At 52.2% G+C, this 16,717-nt stretch overlaps 1 protein-coding gene across 13 annotated transcripts in view; it reads right to left on the bottom strand.

Annotated features, from left to right (window-relative positions):
* The window catches only part of MYO18A (myosin XVIIIA), a 96,644-nt gene that overhangs the window by 53,227 nt on the left and 26,700 nt on the right, over positions 1 to 16,717 (bottom strand). The window contains exon 1 of one of the 13 annotated variants that reach the window (XM_081220019.1): positions 9,133 to 9,191. The exons of the other annotated variants lie outside the window; for them this stretch is intronic. Coding sequence (XP_081076145.1) covers positions 9,133 to 9,138 — 6 coding nt within the window. The 5' untranslated portion in view covers positions 9,139 to 9,191. Of the gene's footprint in view, positions 1 to 9,132; positions 9,192 to 16,717 lie in introns of those variants that run through there. 13 annotated transcript variants of the gene reach the window in all.

A 16,717-nucleotide genomic window follows, 5' to 3' on the forward strand; every position in this document is an offset into this window, starting at 1 on the left:
CCCCCAAATCCGGCATTCTCCAAGGCCCCTCCCTCACAAATCTCAAACATATCCCCTTGAAATCACCCTGACCTTGCAGCACTGCTTACAGGTCAGGTGGAAGCCATAACACCTGGCTAATCAAATCTCCACTCAAGGAAGGGGCGGGGCGGGGGGCAGGCACCATGTTGGGTAACAAAGTACAGATGTGTTTTGTGATCCAGCTCTGTTCCCGAGCCCTGGGCACTCCTGCCCCCTAGATCAACAGCAGCCCTCTCCTGACTACACACCTCTGGACCTGGCTGTTCTAGAACTGTGTCCCCTCTCTTGCCTTAAAAGTGTCCAACTTTATTCAGGGTCTCTATCCCAAGGCAGAATGACTTGGTGGGGGGGTAGTGGCACTGCACGGCTGGAGCCTGCCTCTAGGTCACCCGCGCTGAGCAGCTGACAGGGTCTTGGGAAGAGGCAGCAGCGGCTGCAGTGAAATCCCCCCCCGCCCTTGGCTTGTGCCACCCAGAGCAGGACGAAGCATCCCAACAGCTGAGCTCTCACTTGTCTGCCGAAGCCTCTCCAGCCCCAAAGAGTTCAGGAAACCAGAACTATAGGTAGGAACTAAAGAGGGGGCTTAGGGACAGGTCCCCAACATGCCCTGGCATTGCCATCTCCTTCACACGCACCAGGTGGGCATCACACATGCTGCACTTTCTGTCACTTTACTGGAATTCCCTCTAGCCACCCCACACGGGAAGGGAAACCCTGCCGTGCCTGCCTGCTCCGTGGAACTGCCTCCCAGACTAGGCCTGGGCTTGTGGACTCTCTCTCTCTCTCTCTCTCTCTCTCTCTCTCTCTCACACACACACACACACACACACACACACACACACACACGGGACTAGGAGAAGCACTTACAGCCCCTTCCTCCTTGGCAGGAGGACCAGGCTTCGGCAGGGTTTTGTCCTCCTCTTTAACCTGAGGGAGCAGACAAAGAAGTCACTTTGCAGGTCAGAGGTCAGGGTGGGCAGACCCAGCACTAAAAGCACAGAAGGAAAACATCCAAGCAGTCGCCCTCTCTGAGAGGCTGAGCTCCTGAGTGCTTAGGAGTCCTGGGCCTATGGACGTGAGCAACAGATATCCTATCCTGGGGTCAAAACTGTCCAGTGACAACTTCAAGAATGAAGTCTCTGGGGGGGGGGGCAGTTAAAGCCAAGTACCCTTTGCCCTCAGTGACCAGCCACGTGACCCACCTAGGCTGCCTGAAGAGGTCCACCCATGAGAGCGACATCATGGCCTTGGTTACAGGGTGGAAAGAAAGATCCAGCTAATTCAACTCGGGCTAAACTACAAGAGCCATTCCCAGCTCAGACAGGAAGTGGTCTGAACAAGAGCCTCCCTGACCTAGGGACTGAGGAGGAGGGAATGACCCCAGCGTGGGGGGCCGGCTGGGCCAGCAGAGCTCAGTGTGGGGTAATAGGTGGCCCCTATCAGGCTGGCTCAGGCTTGCTTCTAGGTCCGTATGATTTCCCCCAGCACAGAGCCTGCGTGCCTTCCCAACCAGAGCGCTGAGCTCTGGCTGGAGGCAGGAAGTCGGGCAGAGGCGGGGATTCAGGAGGCCAGATATCTTCCCAACCTCAGACCCACAAAACTCTGCCAACCATGCAGCTGAGGGAGGCAACCCCAAGGATCGGGGTGGGGCGTGGAGGAAGGAAAGATGCCTGGGCTCTGGGGTTTGTGCCCAGCCCAGGAGCTGGTTGGCCCAAGTCAGAGGGGACGAGTAGAGTCAGGGGCAAAGGGCAGAGACCATAGTATATCCGGAAAAAGGACAGACAATATGGCCACTCTGATGGTTCTTTCAGCTCAGAGCCTGGCTCAGAACAGACCCAGAGGACCAGGCCTCAAGTCTGGGAGAGGCTTCTCCCCTCCCCCTGCCCAGCATCTCTTCCTCCAAAAGCTCAGGCAGTCCTCGTGGATTTTATTTCTCTTCTTTCCCCAGTCACTTAGGACTGTAGGAAAAAGACAGGTCTGCCACCAGCCCCACCCCATCCTCAGCATGACTCCTTCCCAGCACAGGGGCAGGAGCATGGGAAGGTGTCCTTGATTCCTAATGGAAAAGATCCTTAGAAACTCATCCAAAATCATTTTAATCATCCACCTGGGGGGACTCTCCATTTGCAACCAGGGTCCATGGCTAGTTTTGACCTCTAATTAGCAGTGCCTGGGGCACTGACCAGCATGATGGCCGCTGCAGTTTTAAAGCTAATAGCCCATAGAGCTTTTTACAATGGGCTCAAGTTTCAATGTTAGTACACAGTGCCACGGACAGAGGGAAAATGGCGATTATTCATCAGAGTGGACTCCACGACTTTAGAAATTGGGATTGGAACAGAGAAAAGGAAGGGAGGGGCTGATGGAGAGGAAAGGAAGAGGAGTGGGAGAGTCTAGGTCTGCACCTGCTGCCCCTACAAATGCCCATCACTGCCCAATCCCCCGCACCATCACACCGCGCATTAGCTCCCAGACCCACAGGTTAGAGGGACAGCAAGTGTTCACACCCAGACACACTCATTACTGCACACAGTGCTGTTAGCCCGGGCTCAGGGATGGCCCAGATTCCAAGTCCACTCCGTGTCCTTCAGCAGCTCCAAATCTGTCCTCCTTCCAGTGGCTCAAGCTTGGGACCTCAAGGGTCTTCCCCCAGTGGCGAGGCATTGAGGGAAACAGCGGCTGCCCCCTGAAATGTCTGGGACACCAGACCTAGCTCTGAGCTCAGCTCTGGATTTAGCCCGAGGCTGACTCACTGTCCCTCCCCCACCCAAAGGGTTCTGTCTGTTGTAGGTCATTGCCCAGCTGGGGACTGTGCACAGCACAAAGGCACGCCCAGGTCTTCAGCCTGAATCACCCTCTGGCCCCAGGTGGCCAACTGGCCTGGTTCCCCTCTCTTGGCTCCTCTCCCCCACCCATCACAGCCCCCAGACTCGGGGAGACCCAGTTCTGAGGCCTCAGAGCCAAAGCCATTCCCAGCGGCCCCTTCATAGCAGCTCACATTCCCAGGGGTGAGTCAGAGCAGCGGCAGTGGGAAGGGTGTGAGGGGTTAACTTGGAGGGGCACCAGTGGGACAAAAGGCAGCTCGGCTCACCAGAGGTGGAGCTCAGGGGAGGAGCATGGCTCAGCGCAGGAGCCCATCCAGACAGAAGAGTGAGTTCATGGACCCCCTGGTCATTCTCCTCGGCCCCCAAATACACACACATGCCCCAACCCGTCTCTAGCTTCCAAAGCTCCTGCTCCCACAAGCCAGTCTCCTGCCTGCACACACCATGCCAAGCACATAAGAAAAGCATAAAGAGTTTTGAAATACAACTTTCCTTTTGCTCCCAGAAGGCGAACCTTGATGAAAAGGCCATGGTGCCGAAAGTAGCCTGCACTCTGGGCCAGAGAAGAAATGGGGGGCAGGGTCTCTCAGGGACTTGGAGTCTTCCTAAAGGCCAGGACCTGCCGGGACAAAGACTGTGGGCAACAGGGGAAAGGAGGGGTGAAGTGGAGGGGGAAGGATGACAAAGCTCAAAAGGTCAGAGAAGGAGTAAGGAATAAAATATCAGAAACAAGAGAAGGCAAGGTCGGGTACAGAATATCGACACAGCCCTTGGAAGCTGTGCGCCCTTGAATAAGCCACTTCACCTCTCTGGACCTCTCTGTGGAATTAGGGGATAGACTAGTCCAGGTCATGGTTAAAGTCCCTTCCAGGTCTGGCACCCTAGGAGGCTGGGTGGGTGGTGAGAGGCACACAAGCCCTGAATTCAGTGAACCAAAGCTGCGGGCCTGGGAGCCAGGAGGGGATTAAGGAAGCTGCTCTAGGACTCCTGTGGCTTTGCCTTTTACCTGCAACTCACCAGCACCTGCCAGGGGCAAGAGGCCTGGAGAACTGCACAGCTGCCCCGTCTGGGGGTTAGAAACTACAGCGGGTCCTCTTGAAATTCAACAGGCAGAATTGGCCTCAGCCCAGGGAGAGGCTTCACCTCAAGAATCCGTTCAAGTCAGTGGAGTTAAAAAACTGGTTCATTCTTATTCTTACTTATCCTGAATGAATAGCGAAAAAACAGAGAATGTTTTGTTTTCAGTGAATTACTTTAAATTTGCTTTGTTGATGTTTCTATCCTATTATCCAGTTCATATGCTAGGCTTTAAGTTTGTTTGTTTGTGTTTGTTTTTTTAAGATGTTGGGGGTAGGAGTTTATTAATTAATTAATTTATTTTTGCTGTGTTGGGTCTTCGTTTCTGTGCGAGGGCTTTCTCTAGTTGTGGCGAGCGGGGCCACTCTTCATCGCGGTGCGCGGGCCTCTCACTATCGCGGCCTCTCTTGTTGCGAAGCACAGGCTCCAGACGCGCAGGCTCAGTAGCTGTGGCTCATGGGCCCAGCCGCTCCGCGGCATGTGGGATCCTCCCAGACCAGGGCTCGAACCCGTGTCCCCTGCATTGGCAGGTGGCCTCTCAACCACTGCGCCACCAGGGAAGCCCCAAGTTTGTTTGTTTGTTTGTTTGTTTGTTTAATTAACTCATTCGTTCTTTGATGTCCTGCTCCAGTTCTCCTGTGTGTCCAGAGAGGAGCCCATCAGCCTCCGGCTATAAGGACACCAGGCCGTTCACACCTGGGCCTGTTCCTCTGCGTCAGCTGTTCCTGATGAGCATCGCTCTGAACGCAAACGTGGGTTTTTCTCCGGAGGAAATTCTCTCCGTGGCTTCTGTGCAAAATGGCCTGGATCTTTCTCCTCTCTTCCTTATCACTAGATTTTAACTAAGATTTGCTTAGGATCAAAAATAAGCTATCGGGCTTCCCTGGTGGCCCAGTGGTTGAGAGTCTGCCTGCCAATGCAGGGGACACGGGTTCGAGCCCTGGTCTGGGAGGATCCCATATGCCGCGGAGCAACTAAGCCCGCGAGCCACAACTACTGGGCCTGCGTGTCTGGAGCCTGTGCTCCACAACAAGAGAGGCCACGACAGTGAGAGGCCCGCGTGCCGCGATGAAGAGTGGCCCCCGCTTGCCACAACTGGAGAGAGCCCTCGCAGAGAAACGAAGACCCAACACAGCCAAAAATAAATAAATAAATAAATTTATTAAAAAAAAAAAAAGAATAACCTATCTTTGGGGCTTCCCTGGTGGCGCAGTGGTTGAGAGTCCGCCTGCCGATGCAGGGGACACAGGTTCGTGCCCCAGTCCGGGAAGATCTCACATGCTGTGGAGCGGCTGGGCCCGTGAGCCATGGCCGCTGAGCCTGCGCATCTGGAGCCGGTGCTCCGCAGCGGGCGGGGGCCACAACAGTGAGAGGCCCACGTACAGCAAAAAAAAAAGAATAACCTATCTTTATCCAATACAGAACAGGTAAGGAACACAGTCCCAAAGATGGTGGCCATATCTCTGGCACAGTCACCTCCAGAGCTGAGAACTTAACTTACGGTTCTCAGCAAGGGTGCTTGGAAGCCAAAGCCTCTCTTCCCTGACCTGTTCCATCTCTGGAGAGTTCAGACATTTCCAGCAACATTAATTACTGAGTATGGAACACCTACAATGAGATGGGCCCCGTAAAAATATTTAACGTATATTTTCGTATGTAAATCTTATGACAGCCTCATGACATGGGAATTATTATTATTCCCACTTTACTGATGAGGAGAAAGACTCAGAAAGAGATTAAGTCACAAAGCTGGTAAGTGATGGAGCTGGGATTTGAACCCAAGTGGCTCTGACTGCAAGCCTGTGCTGCTCCCTTGGAGGCCCACCTTTTCTGCTATGTTAGGCAGGGTCAGAGGGGCTGAGTCATCCTTCGTAGCCAACTCTGGTTAGATCTGCATCAGCGCTGAGGTTCAGGAGGTCTGGGTCCAGCCACAGCATGGATTGATAGTGTGGAGCTTACTAGTATTCAAAGCGCCCAAACTGAGTTTCTGGACTTGCAAAGGGACCACGACCCTGCCATTCTCTGAGGCTCTGACCACCTCCTCCCTCTCTGGCACTTCTGGCCTCTTCTCTTCGGGGAAGGGAAGAGAAACCAACGCTCACCAAACACTCACTGTGGTATCTGGCACAGCGGTAGGCGCTTTACACTGTCTCCTCCAATCCTAACAAAAACCCACTTTCTAGGTAAGAAAACTGAGAAGGCGAGTACCTTGCTGAGGGCCCCCCAGCTGGTAAGTGGCAGCACTGGGATTCACACCCAGGATGGATCTTGGGGGGCTGTTTGTGTGTCTATAACACTCCCCGGACTGTGATTTCCTTACAGGCAGGACTCTGTTTTACTCATCATACTGTGGGCACTAAATAAATGTTTGCTGCCTGACGGTCCTGCAGTGGGGGTTCTCGGTACAAACCTCTTATTCCCATCTGGTCTCTTCTGTCAGCTGTAAACTATGGAGAATAAGACTTGTTGATCCTGATTCCCAGGGAGGTGGGGAAAACAAGGGAGGTATAATCTCTAAATTTGGCAACAATAAGTAGATAGTAAACCCAATTGCCATGGGGATGAAGGGAGGGCAGGACACTCTGAAATTGCTTAGTAGCTCTTCCTGGAGCCAACAAGAGCCATGAAATGCATCATCCTCTGGCCTGGCTGTCCTATCTTCAGGAATGTATAAGCAACGAGCTGACTTAAAGAAAGGAAGAGAAAGAAAACCTCCACAGACCAATACAAAAATGCACTGTCTATAATAGCCCTAAATTGGAAATAATTAACTCCCTAGAGTTAGGGAGGGGTTAGGTAAACTATGTTACTTCAGTACAATACACTGTTGTGTTGCCCTTTAAACTAACAAATATGTGGACAATGTAACCATATGGAAAACTCCTCCTAAAAGAACGTGATTCAAAAAAAAAAAAACTAACACCTAAATAGAAAGCAAACGGTGATGGTAACAATCTTGTAAATTGTGCAAATTGGACATAATAGAGACATTTGGTATTTATTTTGTTATGTATTTGTTACTTACTATTTATTTCTATTATAAAGATGGCTAAACAGTCAATGAAAAAGAAAAAGCAGAGGAGATAATAGCTAAAAGCATTTGTTCTCAAAGAGGAGCAATCCAAGAAACGTGCTGAGGGACCCATCTACCCTCAGCCCTGAAGGCTTCCAAGGCTCAGGGGTCTGGGTCAGGCTGGGTTTTACCCTCTGCGTCATGAGCGAGGACCATCCACCCTTCACTTATCATCCTGTGCCCCTCACAGGAGGGTACAGGTGCACAAATGCCCCCAGGGGGATCGTTCCACCCACCAGGCACCCCTCAGGCATGGAGCGCTCAGCCTGGACAAATGTATCGCGGACATCCATGCCAGATGTCCACCCACTGCAAGCCCCCGAGGGCAGTGGACACCCTGAGAAAGACTGCCTAGGGGAAGAGAAGATGCTGCTGCCTGTGGCCAAGGGAACGTGGCAGCTCTTTCCCTCTACCAGCTTGCACACATGCTCCAGGCTTCTCATGGCATCCTCCTCTCTCCCCTTTCCCATTCGAACACAGAAGGGATTTCCCACTTGACCCTATCCCTGCCAGTCCTAGCCTAGCAGCGACTAATCTAAGGATGTGGAGGAGGATGAAGGTGCAGGGAAGAAATAACAGTAAGAACAGTCAGCCTTGCTTGAGCATGTACTAAGTGCCAGGTACTGTGCTGAACGCTTTACGTGCATTATCTCGTTTAATCCTCACAACATCCCTCTGAAGTAGATACTAGTATGATTCCTACTTTACAAAGGAGCAAAAGGAGGCTCAGAAATGACCTGCCCAAGGTCTCATAGCAGCGAGGGGCTGATTGGGACTTATGCCCAGGTCTGTCCTCCAGCAAGAACCTCAGAGGCTCATGTTAGGGGATGGAAGGAAGCCCTGGCCCCACCTCCCTTGGTTCCCCTGTGCCACTGTCCTTCCATGACATCACCTGCCAGAGCAACAGTTTGGGTAGAAAGCTGGGGTTTCCAGAGATGGCCTACTCCTCCACCCACCCATGACTGGAATAAGCTTTATACAGAGCCGCTTGGGAGGAATGGGGGGCTCTGCAGGGAGTGGCCTAAAGGCCATCCTGCCAGAGAAGAAAGGGGAGAAGAGCTTGGCAGGGACACCCTGGCCCCTTTGGTCCAGCCTCCAGTGAGAGCCCTCCCCCCGCCCAGGGCGGAACAGAAAGTAGCCAAGCGTGCGGCCACTGCTGGCCAGGCCAGCCTAGAGGAAGCAGGTGCACTGGGATGGCTTCCTGCTGCCACTGCAGTTGCAGAAGGCCCGGGTTTCCTCCTCCAACGGCCAGACCTGCTGGAGGCCCCCCCCTTCTCTGGGGATACTCACTGCCCCTCTGCAGGGCACTTTGCCAACTGCCTGGCCATCGGCGTGCATGGCCCCAAGTCTGTGACCTGGTGCCGGGACCTGGAGGCCCAAGGTGGGGTGGCTTATAAGCTCTACCAGGAAGCACCCACTCTCAGGGTGAGAAGCCGCTCGGGCCCCACCCCCAGCCCGCCCACACGTGTTGGCGCTGGTGCCAGTTTTGTGGCTGGAGCGGGGCAGTCCTTGGGCACAGGGAGATACAAATGCTCCTAGGCACATCTCAGGCTGCTGATACACCTCCGCACCAGGCCAGCCCATACTCTCTGCCAACTGCTGACACAACTGAAAACCTTACCCTTGGTGGCCGGGAGGGGCGGCGTGGGGGAACGGAATGGACTGGGAGGCCGCTGTGTCTCTCCTCACTTGCTTTTTTAAGGAACTTACTCCCCAAGATGCCATCTGTGGCCCTTCCGAGTGTCTGATCCACAGAAACGGAGGAGCCCATGCTGAGTCCACTCTCGGGGACAATGAAAGGGGGATCCCTGACAACTCCAAAAGCCACCCCTCTCAAGCCCCTCTCTCTTGTCCACCAGGGGGAAGCAGGGGTGGAGGGCCATGCTGGCAACGCAAAGCAGGGACAAGACCTCCAAAGTCATGAGTCAGGCCCAGGAAGCCCTGCCCCTCGCCTCTGAGAGGTAGAGGCTGCGGGGATGGATGATTCTCTCCCCACCAAGGCAGCCTCACGCCTCCCTCCCCACCTACTTCAGCCACCTCGAGGGAAATAACAAAAAGTCCCCTCCTTCCCGAAATGAGGAAACAGCATGAGGAGCCTGGGACATTTCCGGGGTGGGGGGTCAGAGGGACACTCACCCGCATAGCCTGGCCTGGAGCAGGCCAGAGCAAGGAGTCTCCTCTCCGATGCTGCTCCGTTAGCAGCTCAAAATAGCACTGGCAGCAGCCCCGCCCCTGTTCCCCTCCCTCTCTCCAGGCCCCTCCCATCCAGAGCTGCCCAACCCTGGCCAGAGCCAGTGGGAGAGAGTGAGAGAGTGAGTGGCCTGGAGGACTGCGGGTACCAGGTATGCCGGGAGGAGAGGGTGATACAGCACGCGTGGAAGAGGAGGAGGAGGCTCTTGGAGTGAGGACGTGGGGTGGGGGGCAGGCAGTGTTGGAGGGTTAGGGGCAAGGGACGGGGAGTGTGAGACTTTCCGACTGACACACACCCAGGCTCCCGACAGCTGAGCTGATATGGCCCCTAAAAATAGCAGAGGAATTTGAGACCTGCAGCCCCCCAGCCCCACAGGCCAGAGTCAAGACATGCACATGCGCGTTCACGTGTACACACACACACACACACACACACACACACACACACACCAGCACGCATGAACACTCGATCACAGCACAGTGTTTCTGAGAACACACAAATCATAGGCTCACCCCAGTCATCTAATTACTGCGGCAGAGGCCAAGACAACTACTAACGTCACATCCAATACTACATACAGGGCCCACTGTCCACTGTGTGCAAACACAGCCATCCTGTAAAGTCCAGCAGGAGCAGAGACCCACTCGATCAGTCTGAGGCCCACTGTGGCTGCCCCCCTGTAATAAATACACCGGGGACGTGCACAGGATCAATTGCACGCTCTGCGTAGACATCCCTCTCCCACACAGCCAGTGACTGCGCAGGCACAGAGGAGGGTGGGGTAGGTGGGGTGTGGGAGGGGGGGCCTTGGCCCTGCAGACAGAGGAAATCTTGGGTGTCTGGCGGATGAGCAAGGGTTGCCAGTGAGAGGCCAGCGTTCCTCACGAAGAGAAACCTGGCCTGGCTCTTCAGTTAGCACCACAGGGTGCCCAGACCAGGGCTGGGGACACCGGTGAGGCTGAAATGGGAGATGGGCGCAGGTGGGAAGGAGCCAAAAGACAGGTCTTTTGAAGCTGTCTCAGAACCTGTCAGCTCTGCAGCAAAAAAGGAAACAGTCGTTGCCTCCCTCTTCCTCTCCAGGAAGAAAAAGGGAGGGGGAGGGGGAGGGGGAGGGGAGGGGCTGTTGCTGAGAAGCCAGAGCAGAGCTGTCTCCAAACCAATGCCCAGCAGGGTGTCTGGAGACCTCAGGCCTGCCACCCTTGCCGGTCCTATGAGCCCAGTGGGTCCTGTAAACAGTATTACTTTCTCTGTGAAGAGGTTGCTAAGCACTGCCCAAGAGGACCGAAGCCCAGCTCCGGCTCCCACCTGCCACTCGCTGTACAAGCCATTAGGATGCTGGGCTCGTGATTCTGCTTTCTAGGGAGTGGTGTGTCTTCCTGGGGAGATGGTCTGACCCTTCGGGGGCATGTGCCATGTCACAGGTCTTCGTACCTCCAGTGCTTTCTTGACACAGTGGTGCCACTTGCCTCAGTGGCACGCTGAAATCCCCGGCGGGACTTTAAAAATACTGATGCCTGGATCCCACCTCTTCCCCCTAGTTTCTGATTTAATTGGTCTGGGAGGGCGGCCCGGGCACTGGGATTTTTAAAAGCTCCCCTGGTGATTCTTACATACAGCCACAGCTGAGAGCTGCTTGACTGGAAGGTCAACATAAGGCCTAGGGCAGAGGTGCCCATTTGTTACATCAATGAGAGAGTCAGTGAATGAAGGAACGAATGACTTAGCTGTGTGACCATGGGCAGGTGACTTAGATTTCCCTCATCTGCAAAATGAGGATTATGCTGCACTGACTCTCTTAGCATGAAATTGATGAAGTCTCAGTCAGTGAAAGGGCTTTGGTTTTCAAAATGTGGTCTCCAGACCAGCAGGATCAGCATCCCCTCGGAACTTGTTAGAAATATAAATTCTAGGGCCCACCCCAGACCTACTGAGTCAGAAACTCAGCATGTTTTTATGCTGAGTTTTTACCAGCCCTCTCTAGGTGATTCTGAGAACCACTGCTTTAAAGGAATTATTCACACTGTACTGTGGTTAAGTTAGTGAGGCCTCCAGAGCCAGACTGCCGGGTTCAATCTTGGCTCTTCCATGCAGTAAACTACACGACTTCACTCTGTGCTTCCATTTCTTCACCTATAAAATGGGGGAAATAATAGTGCCTACTACACAGGGTTATTACAGGGATTAAATGAATTAGTACTTGCAAAGCCCTAAGAACAGGGTCCGGCCCCTATGTTTTCAAAAAGTTTTAACAATTATTATCTATCTGTGATCATTGGGGTGGGGGAGAGGCATCACAAGCAAAATTTTCAGGTAACTGAAGCCTACCCTCTTTAAGGGACAAAATACTTTCTATTTTAAGTAGTTTTCTAAATTCTATTACTATTTCCAATCATAAAAACAACAAACATTTTATAGACTCTCTTTCTTTGGTAAAATACTCTGAACTCATCTCTAACATCTTAAACTCTGACCTCCTGACTTACAGCCTGGCTTCTGCCCCACCAACACCCCAAACCACTCTCCAAGGGCACCAGCCCCGTCTCGGCACCACAGTCAACCTGAAGCCTACCTGAAGCCTCGGGCTACCCCCATGTTAGGAAGGCCAGACGCCCTTTGTGTCTGTGTATCTGCTGTTTAGTTCTTTTGTCCCCTACCCCTGCCAGACCATTGGCTGTCACTCTGCCTGTCATCATGCCTGTCTTGAGCAGTCTAACCTCCTTCTAATGTGCTGTTTCTGCCAAAGGCTGTAAAGCCAGATAACCAAGCCTGATAGAAGAGTCCAGAGCAGAACAACGGGGATGTCAGCGAACACACAGCCTCTCCTGTGAGTGAAAGGCCTGGGTTTTCACACGCAGACTCAGTGTTCTCTACGTTGGCTGCTTGAGGGCCTTCGAGGCTTACCTGCCATTCGGCAGTGCCCTGGAAGATGACTTCTGGGTGACCAAGTGTCACTTCATCTGCACAGTCTTGTCTGACTTACTAGTAATAACCGTGGGCCCATCCGTTCCGAGTTTCTACTCAGATGACTAGATCCTGTCCATTCTGTCTCTGAGATGCTTGGTATTACTGACAGAGACCATCTCAGGGCAGTTTCACTTCCCTTAGTGAAAAGGGAAACCTCTTCATTCAGAGGGGGAAACTGGGGCTGTGGCAACCCACTCAGCTTCACACACAATCACCATTAGTCCCTCTGCTGCTCAAAGCTCAGTGCTGTCTCAGGACCTGGTCCTTAAGCCTGCCCTATGGCTCTGGGGGCCACGCGGTCACTCCCACAGCCAGCCGGACCACCTCCAGGCACCTCAGCCTCCCTCTAAGGACAGCCACAATCTGGGGCCTCCTCAGCGCTTCACCCTCACCTTCCTCTCACCCTCACCTTCCTCTCACCCTCGCCCTCTCCCCAGCACTCCAGGCTCTCACTCTCTCAGGAAGATCTTCCCACGGCTCCCTGCCCTCATCTCCCACAGAGCCTTTACTTATGAAAGCCTCTCCACCAGCCCCTCCACCTTCCCCATTTCTCAAAGTCCATCTTGAGTTCCACCTCCTTCATGAAGCCTTTCCCAAAACCCAAGACCTGCGTGGTAACAGAGTGCAAAGTCTGAATCCCAGCTCGGCCTCTTTCTTGCAGTCTGACCTAAGGGAAAGTTACTCGATTTTTTAGACTTTGCACTTTTTGCCTTATAATAGTACATTTACCTTATGGGGTTGTCGTGAGAATTAAAAAAAAATATATATATATATATATAGTGGGACTTCCCTGGTGGCACAGTGGTTAAGGATCCACCTGTCAGTGCAGGGGACACGGGTTCAAGCCCTGGTCCAGGAAGATCCCACACGCAGCAGAACAACTAAGCCCGTGCGCCACAACTACTGAGCCTGCACTCCAGAGCCCACGAGCCACAACTACTGAGCCCGGGCGCCTAGAGCCTGTGCTCGACGGCAAGAGAAGACACCGCAATGAGAAGCCCACGCACCGCAACAAAGAGTAGCCCCCACTCACGGCAACTAGAGAAAGCCCAAGTGCAGCAACGAAGACCCGACACAACCAAAAATAAATAAATTTAAAAAATAAATTTATTAAAAAAAAAAAGAAGTACCTGGTAAGCACCTAGCATTAGGCCTGGCAAATTGTCAGTAGTGATTAAATTATTATTAAAAACCAAGGTGTAGTGAAAAAAAAAAAACCCACAGTGTTCGCTGTCTATACCTAAACATCAGCACATATGCATAGTGGTTCTTGAGTATACTCAACACGGTGCTCTATTACATACAGGGGAGTCACATACCATGTGGGATTAGATTCTAAAGTCAGCATGTAAGGCAAAAATAGAATATAGTCAAAATTAGTCTTAAAAATCCCTAAACTTGCTCACAAAGTATAGTACATACACATGGGTTTGTATATACCATTCTATATATCTGAAAGCATAATGTATACAGTCACGTACAGCACTGAATAAAAGTACACAAAATACAATGGTTATAATTTCAGACTACAGTAATATATAGTTTCCTACACAACCACATACAGGTATCCTCCATTTTTTGAAGGTTTGTTTTATGCCACTTGGCTTTTACAAAAGGCATACGTTAGTACGTGTTTCTGATAAGCCAAAGAAATCTGAAGAGGATTTTCGCTTATACAGAAAAATGCTAAGAACAAAAATAGTGTCCAGTGTTTGTTTTGCAGCAAGCGTTATAGCGGCAGGACACACGCCGGGCAGCACTGCCAAGCTTCTTCCCCAGGAACTACACTCAGCATCTCAACATCAAACTGTCATGGCTTTGAAGTGAATCTGTATGTGTGCTTTATCTTGATTTTTAAAAATGCATCCATTAGCAAAATGTGCCTTAAGGTCACTGCTTCTTTACTTTACACCATTCCAGCTTCCAAAAGGTTTCATAGGAACGCTGTACTTTCGGATTGCGGGGGGGGGGGACTGTAATTGAATTTATTGAAGTTTAATGAGTATATGCCATGACTAAACTGATGTTTTGATGGTAATCTATTTGTGTCATGTGTTTAAGCCTTCTCCCCCTGGAGAACAGGGACGATTTCCTACTTCCTTTAGATACCATCCTACTCCCCAGAACCAGGCACATAGTAGGTGTTCAATAAATATCCACTGGATTTAACTAACTGATCTGAAAGGTACACGTGCAATTAGCCACACAGAAAAGAATGGGGAACAAAGGAATATCCAGATTGAGTAACAACTTCAACTACTCTGCTCTTCCACATTGGTAGTGTTGGGTGAGTGAAAGGGCCTTGGCTCTGTTTCGGGCACTGGGTCAGGCAAAGTGGTTAAGCAGATCTGGGAGCAGGCTAGACAGGAGGCTCTGAGGAGTAAGTCATTTACTCTTGCAACTAACGATGATGTGTAATACCTCGCGGTGAACACTGTGGGGAAGCACAATGCCTGTTTTGGGGTTTTTTGTTTTTTGTTTGTTTCATCCCCTTACCACTAGACTGAACTTCTTGAGGCTGGTTGAAAGGGAGGTAGTCTGTAAAACATTGAGACTGAGGTTCTAATTAGCATTTTAATGAAAGAATACTCCTCTGACCTTACTTGTCTTTCTAGTTCCCCTTTAAATCAAAACTCTTAAAAGAAAGGGGGGGGGCTATAAACACTGTCTCCATAAATGGATACTAATTATGTAGTGCTTGTGTTATGACTAATTTGCAATGTATAAAGTGTCACTAATAGAATTCTTTATTTAAGGAAGTTGGGGGGAGTCTTGTTTCTAGCACTATGCTCTCAGGGCTGGGGAGGGCCTGGAGCATTTATGCTTCCTGGAGACTCCCCACCACCAGACAGATGCATTCTTCGGGATGATCAGTTCAAAGGTTTCTCAGCACCTGTGCCTTCCCTCTGTTGGCAAGAATTAGCCTTTATTACCTTTTTTTTTTTTTTTTGGTGTGTAAGAAATGTCTTCTCTCCTATAAAATAACAGTGTGTCAGTAGACAGTGACTGGTACTCTTTGAGATACCAAGGTTTTTTCTGAAATTTTACTGGGCATCAATAACCAGTGGATCCCAAAGGAAGGGAACAGACCCTCTTGAAGCCTAGGGATGGCCGCAGGGAGGGGGAGGAGGTCTGAGGGGAAACCCGCCGAGACCAAAGGTGCACGCGCAGTGATGGGCCCAGACAACCCTCCCCAGGAGTTGCTTCGCTGGGTTGCGGCCGAGTCAGCCCCCGGCCCCGCCCCCAAACCCTGAGGCCTACGCTTCCTGGCCCCGACGGCCCCGCCGCCAGCGCAGGGGAGGAGTCTGGGGCGGGGCCCGGCCGGCACATGCGCCTGGAAGCCCGGTGTGCACCCGCCCTGCAGTGCTGCTGGAGCCCGGCAGAGGGCGGCCGCCCCCTTCTCAAGGGCCAGCCGGCGCCCAGGCCGCGGGATAGCACCTCCTTGGGGTCGCCCTCCCGGCCCCGCCCCCAAGAGGCGCCCCCTGGGAGCTGGAGGCTGAGGGGGGCAGAAGCGGCAAAATGGCCTCTCCCTTTACCCTGGAGGGCTACGTCCAGAAGAGGCAAAGATGAGCTCGGCGCAGACTTTGCTTTCATCACTGCTCCATCCCCACAGCCCAGAACAGTCCCTATGTATAGCAGGCACTCAGTAAATGCTTATTGATGGAATAAAATGGATGAATGGATGACTTCATGAATAAACAGAAGACTCCAGGGATGCCCTGAGCCTGTGTGGTGGGGAGAGGTCTGGGACAAGCAATCCAGGAGGGTCAGTGGGCTCGGAGTGGCCAGCCCCAGATCACTGCCCCAGAGGTGGTCACTGAGGCTTTGGGTTCCCCCAGCCCCTGCCTTGGCACACTCAAATGTTTGCTCAGAGCCTGTTGACACCACACCATCTTGTGGGCACAGAGCCCAAGCAGGGAAGTCTGGGCTTGTCCTCTCTGAGAAGACCAGGAGACCATCCCCTCGAAGTCAGGTCCCGGCTGCCTGCGGGGACAGACCACCTGACTGGTGGCTCCAGTAGGCCTGCTGCTCCCTGAGGACTCTCAGCTGCTGGGGATTTCCTCATGGCCCCTGGGGACTTCCAAACTGCCTCCGCTTGCCAAGCTCCCACAAGGCCCAAAGCCAAGGGCCAACCTTGAGGATGGCTTTCCAACATCCTCCACCCTCCTGCCCCAAATCCCACCAAGACTTGGGGCACTTCTGAGTCTACTAAATGCACCACGCATGATATTCCCATCCCCACCCCCTCTGGCAGACAGGAAAGAATAAGCATAATGAAAAATTGTTCTTCTCTTTTTCACATAACCGACAACTCTTCTCTATTTCCAGAGGATAAAAAAAGGAAACCCAGTGTAAGGGTCAGCCACACCAATTTTAATAAAATATCAGTATGGCCTCCCGGGGTGTGAGTTGGAGGCCTGTGCTATTTATTCTCAAAGTCAGAGACACTCCTTTAGATAAGCCTCAGTGTCCTCCAAACACTGGATGTTCAATAAATGTTTGAGGATCTGTGTGTTCACCTCTGGAGGCCCCTGTTGGGCTTGTTTCTAGCACTCTTTTAAGTCA

The sequence above is a fragment of the Mesoplodon bidens genome (genome assembly GCF_964165515.1).
Source record: "Mesoplodon bidens genome assembly, chromosome: 19".
Lineage (NCBI taxonomy): Eukaryota > Metazoa > Chordata > Mammalia > Artiodactyla > Ziphiidae > Mesoplodon > Mesoplodon bidens.